General features: G+C 27.6%; 1 protein-coding gene across 1 annotated transcript; it reads right to left on the bottom strand.

Annotated features, from left to right (window-relative positions):
* Positions 1–1,977, bottom strand: LOC111277793 (uncharacterized). Its single transcript, XM_022864210.2, has 3 exons — positions 1,320–1,977; positions 648–1,076; positions 1–491 (listed from the first exon to the last, which is right to left on the bottom strand). Exons 1-3 carry the CDS (start codon positions 1,774–1,776, stop codon positions 220–222), a joined length of 1,158 nt encoding a protein of 385 aa, XP_022719945.1. The 5' UTR covers positions 1,777–1,977; the 3' UTR covers positions 1–219.
* Positions 1,978–10,126: the final 8,149 nt, after the last annotated feature.

Raw genomic sequence — 10,126 nt, 5'->3', positions numbered from 1 at the left:
TAAACTATAGTTCTCTTTTTTTCATTTATAGAACTAAACTGTACATACAAGACTATGATGAACGAGACCTACAGCAGAAGCTCACATTTTTGCCCATTGGATAGAGCTTTTCTAATGGCTAATTTTGCCCAACAAAAGTTTTGCCCTTTTTTTTTCCCCCTTCTGTTTTCAGCTGGATCTCTTTAGTTTTAACCAAAAACAAAAACCCCCAATAGTATATTACGAAGCTCCTACTCCAAGGAAATCAATGAAAGGCATGTTGTTGATGTTCTCATTTCCATTTCCACTTTCCCCAGACATGGAGTGGTTGGTCCTATTTGTGCCCACTGACTCAGCTGCTGAAACTTCTGAGTTTGAATCTGATGAGTGAGCAGATTGGTCTACACCCATAACAACTCCCATTGGTCCTTGGTGGTAAAATACATTGCCAGTGCCATAAAACTTGTCAAAATCCCCATTTCCCCTGGTCATAACTTTTTCACCCGATGAACCTGCAAAAAACAAAATTACACAACATTTATTTAATAAATTATTACCATAAGATATGATAAAATAAAATCAACCCACCACGGAAAAGTATAAGCACTGTATAATTAAAAAGCAAATGATCATTACAACTGTTGGTAAAATAGAAAAAGTAAGCATACCCATTTGGTGAACTGGACTCAAACTGGTGACAAATTCAGGGGGCACTTTAGTTGATAAGGGAGTGAGTGATAGATCAGTGCAAGTAGAGGCAGATTCATCTATGTTGCTAGAAATGGTTGATTGATCACTGCAAGCATTGTTTTGAGCAGTCACATCCAATCCTTTAGGGAGGGCCTGAGAGGCAGAAGAGGAAGGCTTTCTCCTTCTATAAATGCTTGATTGCTCTCTATGTTTCCTAGCCATGATCACATGCCAATGATTCTTTACTGCATTATCAGTCCTACCAGGAAACAGTCTAGCAATCATCGCCCATTTGTTACCATACAGCCTACGTGCAGCTAAGAGCCTCTCCTCTTCTTCCTCGGTAAAAGCTTTCCTGTTAATTCTTGGATCCAGCTGGTTAAACCATCTTAATCTACAACTTTTCCCTGCCAATCATACAAAAAAAAAAAACAGCACCATTTAGCCAAAAGATTACACTTCTACAAAACTAATGATTGCAAAATGGAACTTAAAATTGATTTAACCAATCAGATTCAAAGCATTGTTAAGATCTTCCCTTAAAAATGTCGGGAAAAAAAAATCTTCATCTTTGTCTGGTGAAGATCAATCCAAAAAAATAGACACATAGAGTGTTGATCATTTTTGTTTGACATAAAATATTGAGTTACCTGATCTTCCTTCAAGGTGCTCAGCTATCAAGTTCCAATTTTGAGGACCATATTGGGCCACAAGCTCCTTTAGCTTAGCATCTTCAACAGGTCTCCAATGGCCTCTAGCACAAAGCTTAGTGTGTTCATTTTTGTTTCCACCAGCAGAAGCAGAACTCTTATTACTTTCATTTTCACCAACTAAATTCAAAGACAGTCCCCTTTTTTCAACACCCAAAAATCCATTTTTTCCATCACAAGCAGCAGCTCTCTTAGTTCCCCTGCTTTCTAATGGCTCAAAGCCCAAACATTTATTGCTTTGTTCCATTAAAGAGCTTGAAATCTGAAACCCCATTTGAGAGTTTGTTGTATATCTTTCTGTAGGATGAGAAAAAAGAGCAGGAAGAGCCAAAAAGTTCATCTCTTGAACCACCCCAGTGTAGCAGTTAAAATCATTATTAAGATTTTGCGGACTCATTGTTAACAAAAACCAAATAAACCCAGAAAAGAAAACCAAGAAAAAAAATCTGTCAAGAGAAGAAAGAAGAAAGGTAACTGATGATCAAAGAAGATAAAAGCTAGCTATCTCTCTCAGCCCTTTGAGAAGACGGAAAGGAGAAGAAAGAAAAAAATAGGAGGACGAGGCGAGATGGTCTCTTGGTAATCAAATGTGTGGGGTAGAGAAGAATCAAAGGAAAACAAGGTTTAAAAGGGCAGGGTTTTTAGTTATTTTCACTGCTTAAAAGGGAGAGAAAAAAGCATAGAAAAAAAAAAAAAAAGATGAGATGAACCCACACGATTCTTGAATTCTTTCACTTTTTCTCATCCCTTCCTTGCCCTCTTCTTCATGTACTTAAAAAAGCAAAGAAAAATGAGGTCAGGGCAGGGGCAGAGGGCTCAAGGTCAGGGGGAGAACATTTAATAAAGAAATGAAGTCAGTGGGTTTGGGTTTGCATGCAACTCGAGAGCCGCTCGTGTGGGTTGTACTGGTGGTGGGTGAGTGCGTCTCTCTCTCTTTTGTTTTGGTTTTTGAATGCGTTTAGCGACACTGATGCTGGTTGTTCTTGTTCCTCTTTTCTCCTTCTCATCGGGCTTTGGACCAAAACCAGAAGCTGTTTGTCTTTTATTCAAACCCTTTTGCTTTTTGTCGAAGGCAAAAATAAAATTCATAATATAAATAAAAACCCAAAAATTAAAGGAAAGGCTACATAATTTGCATTGTTAAGGTGTCTAACTACCATCCACACCACTTGCCCTCTATGCCCTTTATTACTGACTTTTTTTTTTCTTTTTACCATCCTTTTCTGGTTAATATAAATAAATAAATTTCGACTTGACATAAGGGTTGGTCTGGATTCAATTATCTCCGATTCAATCATTTTACGTTTCAATTTTTTAATATTTAATGCTTTTGAGTTTGGGTCGTTGTAGGATTACATTTAATATAGATAAATAATTATTTTTTAATATGATAAAAAATTGCATTATGAAGATAGAATAAGATATTGAAGTTATTGAGATTTAAATTTTAAATTGATTTTTTTAAAAAAAAATTGATTATATGAATTAATTGAATTAAATTTTATATTTTTATAAATAAACAATTATAGTTTTTTTTTTCATAAATTTTATTATTTTTTAATTATATGATTTTGAATTTACAAAGTAAAAATTTTAATATCAAATTTATGTTTAACATTATAGACTTTTAATTTACGATTTAATTCCGAGTAAGTTAAGTATCCGTCAAAACTTAAAATAATGACGATATGGCCAATAATAACTATAAGAGATGAGCTTCCCAACACAGACATAGATTTGTCCAATATTCCAACAAGCGGGTATCCTGGATGTAAGCGCCTTTGTCTTTGGAAATTAAACTAAGACTGTGGATTAATTATCTTTAGTTTTCCTTTCTTCTGTTAAGTTTTTCCATAAATGAGCATCCATGCACATTTTTCCTTTTTTAAGAAAAATTCTAAAATAGAAAAATCTTGATTTTATTTTTTTTGGATAAATAAAAGTTTATGTTAAGGAGAGGTTTTTCATTTTAGGATCCGAGTAGATCACAAATTTTAGAAAATTTTAAATTGGATTTATAAATTGATAATTAAAAAAGCACTGGTACCAATGAAATCAAATTTAGATTTTATAAATAAAGTATTTGAATTTTATTAACTCAATCAGTTCATTAACAAATCTTGATTTTATTTAATTAGTAGTGAAATCATATCATTTTCTAGGTTGGCTAAAGAAAATCATTGTCTTGGTGCCTTTTTTAATCTTAATTTTTCAACTGAAAACTAATTGATGGATAAGCATTGATGAAGTATGTGACATATCTAGGTTTAAAATAGAATATGATGTTCGGTTGGCAACTAATTACTATCTACCTTTAGAAAGCATATTTAATTATTTATTAAGTCTATACTAAGGATAATATATAAATTTTTACCACTCATCTTCAACAAGTTCAATTTCAACACTATGGTTCATTTTGAATCAATATTACATATAAAAAATATTAATTAATTTCTTAAATGCACTAAAATGAAAAAAAAAAAAAACTTTCTTTCTTAAGATAATTAATTTTGATATGAAAATAGGGCTTGATACTTATAATTGATACATTTTATATATTTTTTTCTCTAGTTAGAGTACAATTATTCTATATGTAAAGCCCCCTAGAGTAATAGGTATACTCAAAAGCACATTTGAGTTCATTTAAAGTTATACAAACTTTAGATTTTCTCTTCTTTCTAAAACCACGTACTTGAGTAAATATTATTTGCCTTTGTAAATACATGTAATAAAATGCACATGAATTTTCTTATTTGCCTTTGGAAAGTATCATAAATCTTAATGGGGGCCAAAAAAAAAAAAAAAAAGGCAATACAAACGAAAAAATATTGTTTCTTTTGTTCCACATTTGCAAGATGGAAGCCTTTGCATGCACATGAAAAGACAATGAAACTCATAAGCAACAAAAACAAGTGGTGTTAATAGTTATATGATCTATTGATAAAATATTTATATCTTAAATTCATTTATCAAGATTTAATTTCTAACAATTTAAGTATAAAAAACAATACAAGTTTCAATATTATGTAAAAAGTTGGTGCAAAACCATACAAAACATAAAGAAATTAAAATGTTAATGATTCCCACCACTTAGACCAAACTGAAAAGTATAAATTTTAAAAATTATTATTACTCAAACGCAATAGATATGAAGATAATTAATTAATTAATTGTTGATAATAAAACAGAGTGCTTGACTAGTTTTCCACAATCAAAAAATAGTATTCATTTTGTATTAGGGAATAAAATAGTTAAATAAGAGTTAATTACATTTTTTTACTTGGATTTTGAGAAAATATATAAATGAATATCTAAAGAAATAAAATGTATAATTTGTTCCCTAAACTTTCAAATAATATATCATTTTAATCTATAAAATAATATTATTAACTTAACTCACCTTTATAATATTTAACCAATATAATTTTGTTATATACATGTTATTTGTTAAATAAAAGTATTAAATATTTTATAAAAAAATTTCATGTGAATGTCGCATGACAAAAAAATGATTAATCAATGGTTAAAGTAAAATTATTTTTTTACTTTTTATTAAAAAAAGATGTTGATAATATGTGTTAAATATATAACTTGATAATATTTGTGAAACAACACATATATAAGCTGATATAATTAACGAGATTATAATTTGGGTTAATATGGTACATAATTTAAAAGTTTATGTTGTAAATTATACATTTTATTTTTGTTAAGTATCAATTTGTATAGTTTTTAAAAATTTAGGTATAAAAGTGTAATTAACTCAATAAAAAATGTAGCTCTTTTTTCTATTTTCTTTATCATTTTATAGAAAAAATAAACAAATAAAATTTTATTACTTGCTTTTTTGGTGGGGTGAGTCATTCAACTTCCCTTTTCTTTTTCTTTTTTTCCTTTTTCTTTTGATTGATTTTTAGGCGACTTCAATCATTTTTTGTATATCGATGTTCGGTTAGCTAACCTAAAAAAGATTAACAGTTATTATATATTGTTTTCTTTGTTGAATCTTTTTGACTTTTGAAATCATTGTCCCACTTTTATGCTTTCATAAAATATTCTATTAAAAAGTTGTGTATTTTATATTTTTTCGATTAATTATTTTGCCCATATTTTGGCTTTGATCTTATTATAAAAAATAAACATTGAATCATGCGTATGATACATGTAAATTATTCTTTTCTTAACCATTAAACTATGAATTTTTTATTTTCCTATTGACAAAATGTAATGTAACCCATTAATTTTGCATAGGAGATTAAAATTCAACTTGCAATGTGATCTAGTTTGAAGGGCAAGCATGAGGTAGAAAGTTTGGTGAATGATGGCAAAAGGAAAAAGGTGAGGGTATCAAGTTGGCATGCATGCCAATTGAAATGCTTCTAGACCTAAAAAAAAAAAGAATTTCTTTAGAGGAAATTATTAGCGGATTTTTCATTAATTTGGATAGTTGCATTCATGATCCAAAAATTAGGTCAACTAAAGAACATAATTATTAGGTACGATTTATTAATTACAAGAATTACTAGTGAATAAGTTTCCATTTGGTCCATATATATCATTGAGTTAATACACATTTGGTCCATTACCAATATTAAAGATCCTATAATTAAAATAAAGATAATAAAAAATCAAATTAGTAACTAAAACAAGCTATGACTACCAGATTACCTGCCTCCGATCCCTAGTTTGGTTATTAAATTTGTAATTTTATTGTATGAATCAAAACTGCAATAACCTAATTGTTATCGGCACCAAGGTTGAAGGTCGAATTTTATAATTTTATCTCTTGTATATCGAAAATTTATGAAACGATTAAAATTAAAACTAAAACTAAGAACTAAAACAGGTAATGGTGTAATAGTAAATAAATAAATAAATATATATATACACACTTTGTTCTTAAAATTTTGAAAGCTATCACACTTATCATGCATGCATGATCAGAAACCTTTGTCAAAAGAGAAATGGCTATGCAAATTTGGTTATAACGTATTTGAGGGACTTTGTTTTGTTTTGTTATTTCAAAAGTACTAACAATAATGATGGGTTTGTTTTGTTATGTTTTGCTTGTTTGACTGTGGAAGCGATCATTGCGGGGAGACAACCAAACCAAATAAATACTAAATTAGTAATAATATATTTTTATTCTGCCTATATTTTCCATAAATAATAAATTTCTCCCCAAATATAAAGATTTCCTTTTTTAAACAAGAGTAAGATATTTCATCATCAGTCTCTGTCACACGCAAATCTTATAGATTTTGTAATATGAAATTTAGTTTTTTTGGAATATATAGTGGTTTTTAGTAAGGGACACTTAACGGATTATGATTCAAATACTAAGACTTATAATAGCTTTTTTTTTATTTTTAATTATAATTTCTTTTATAAAAAATTCTCATATTTTTCCTTATTTGGAAAAATTCCCTGAGGCAAAAAGAGAAAAAGAAAAAAAAAAAAAAAACCCAAACTTCCAATTGTAAAGCACAATATGAGGCCATTATACCAATTGCTCACTTTGCTTTCAAGGATTGTAGTTAAAAAGGGTTAAATTAGGAACTATATTCATGTACTAATCAAACTAATCATAGTGTTGTGTTTTGTTGTTTGTTGCCTCAGGTGAAGAAGACCCTTTTTAATGTTAAATTTAAGTTTTAAAAGAGAATTTTTTAAAGTTACAATCGTCATTAAATATTATATGTATATAATTAATTAAATAATTAAATATTATATCCATATAAAAAATAGCTTAAGTGACCATATCTAATATTTTTGTTCATTAGACGGTAAAAATGAAATTTTTTTATATTAAAAAAATTGTAATTGTGAATAAAAAATTACATATATTAAAATTTAAATTTTAAAATTATTATATATTAATTTTTTAAAAATAATTTAATAAATTAATTAAAAATAAACTTCAAATTTAAAAGTGCTGAAAATTAACATTGATAAAACCTTTAGATGAAATCAACCTTTTAAGTAGGAGAAAGTTTGCATTAATGATTTAGTAAAAAATTTTGAAGCAGAATTTCGTTTTTTAATTTGTTTATATATTTTTTTTATATATTTTGAAAAAGCACTGACAACTTGTCAACCTGTATAATTACTTTTGCACAATGGATGGTCCACAACTTCATCATTACAAGCTGCTATAATATAACATGGAGAAACTATATAACCAGAAAATTTTTTTCTTTTTAAAGTGGAAAGAACAGAAAAGAACACCCTCCAAAACAAAACATGAAAGAAGCAATAAAAACAAAAGAAAAGGCAGGGTTTGGTATGGGTCTGATACAAAGAAAAGATCACATCAGAAAAGAAGAGTTAGTGAAAGAGAGATCTGGTTTTCAATGCCCCCAATCTCAGTAACAGAAGCCAGCAAAGGAATCCCCCCCTATACCACAATTACCCATAACCCAATGCTCCAAAAGCAACCTCTGAAAAATTAAATAATTAATATAAATAAATAAGTAAATAACTTCAAGTTTAAATGAGTGGAATTTGTATTTTTTTTTAAATAAAAAATTTCACATAAATATTATTATTTGATCATCGATTTTATGCACAACTCTCTTTAGTTATTAAAATGTAATTTTTTTTAAAAAATGTAAAGATAAAAGAAAGGAAAATCATCTAAGCCGAGAACAAGATTAAAATGTGAGAGATTTTATATCGAAAATTTCAAATTAAAATATTGAAATAAATAAAATAAGGTTTATGTAATGAGAAAAAAAATTACATTACATTATGGAATTCAAGATTGATGAATATATTTTTAAGTAAAATATAAAATTGGTCAAAAAGTTTGAAAGACAATTATATAATTATCATTATCTATACCAAAACCATGCCATCAACAAACCTACGATACTCTCGTGTGCACATTTATGTCATATACGAAAAACCAGCTATTGAACCGTTACAACACACACGTTCTACTCTTGTCAATCCATACTTCTCTTTTTAAAAAGAATAAAATAATATAATAATAATAATAATAATAATAATAATAAATGTGTATGTTGTAACGTAAAAAGGGAGTTGCTTTTAAAATATTTTGTCATTATTGAAGTTAATTTCTTTGGCTTATTATTATTTTTTATTAAAGAAAGTTTAAGAGTAAAAAGAGATTATTTATTTTAAAATTATAATAAATTAAATCTCAATGAAAAATATTATTAAATTTACAAATTGTGAGAATCTGTTAATAAATGAAAATCAAAATAAATAAATTTTATTGGCTTTGATTTTGCATGGTTTTTTTGTTCCTTTGTGAAAACCGTTTCGAAAATTTTGTAGTTTTTTGAGGAAGGGGAATTTTGATTCCAAGAGGACTCGACGATTGTTACACGTGCGGGTGGATCGTGGCCGAGCACGTGTACGGTGGATGTGGAGGTTTTTGTTGGAAAGTGTTGAAACCGTTGCAACGATATTTTGGGTGAGCAAAAGGTGGGAGACGTTAACGAGGCTTTGCCTTTGGACTGGATGGCCCATCTCTTTTTTGTGTTTCTATCAAAAAGGCGAAAATATGCTCACCCCTAATCAGAATGTAATCGAATCGAGTAAAGTCGGTAGTGAAAAATTTGAGTTTAAGTTTGATTTTTAATTTGTGATTTAATATTTGATTTAAATTTAATTAAATTTTATTTTTTTAGTTTAAGTTCGATTCGTGATCGAAATCGAGTTACTCGAACTTACTCGATTAAATTCGATTAATATGTAAAAATAAGTTCAATTCGTATACTCGATAAAAGTTTGATTATTTATGCTCGAGCTCAAACTCGAATTCGAGATAATTTATTAATTAAAATAATAAAAATATATTTAAATATAAAAATTCGGTTAAGTTCACAAGTTATTCGAATCGGGTATAAGAATATTCGAATTCGATTCGATCGATGAGTCGAACTACTCAAGCTCGAGCTTGACTCAATAATAATCGAATCGAATTCAAATTTTTTTCGAATCGAATCAGAATAACTTACGAATATTAATGTATCATTTACACTCTTATTCCCAGTGGACTAGAAGTAAAAATAATTATTTTTTGTTTGATTGGGATGTAGTTTGACTTTTGAATGCAACTCACCTAAAAAAGTTGTTGATATTTAATTAGCATTATAATTTTATACCTACTTTATTTTAAGTGTAAACTTCAACGTTTGATCATTAAAGCTTTTATAATTTTTTTAAAAACAAGTTTTTGTATTTTTTTATTTTAATCATTGAGTGTAAAAAATTATTATTTTATCACTAATGTTTTGAAATTTTAATATTTTTTACTCAACCGTTAAAAAATTAAAGGTTATTCGATGTGTCACATCTAAATGTTACATTATTTGATATGTTATTAATATTAACGTGGCATTACAAATTTTTAAAATATATATTTTTTTTATATTAAAAATAGGTAAATTATTTTTTTTTATCAAAACTCTTAACTCAACAGTTAAGAGTTTTTATTTTAATCAAGTTTTAAAAAATCACAATTTGATCATTAATATTTTTTAAATTTATTAAAATCTTGATTTTTATTATCAATGTTTCATTGTCGACGTGGTATATACTCTTGATCTCTTATTACCTGAAATTAAATGTATTAATTTTTTATAAATTAGATTTCTAAATAAAGAAAAAAATAAAAAATTGATAAAAACTATTTGCAAAAAATTTTGAGCCAAATCTCAATTTTACAAAAATTTACTGTCTAAAAGAGGTAAATGAATCATTTGAATTAGACTAAA

Source organism: Durio zibethinus, chromosome 7, assembly GCF_047325235.1.
Source record: "Durio zibethinus cultivar Kanyao isolate XHJ-2024 chromosome 7, ASM4732523v1, whole genome shotgun sequence".
NCBI classification, from domain to species: Eukaryota; Viridiplantae; Streptophyta; class Magnoliopsida; order Malvales; family Malvaceae; genus Durio; species Durio zibethinus.
This window is presented reverse-complemented; position numbering and strand designations above follow the sequence as displayed.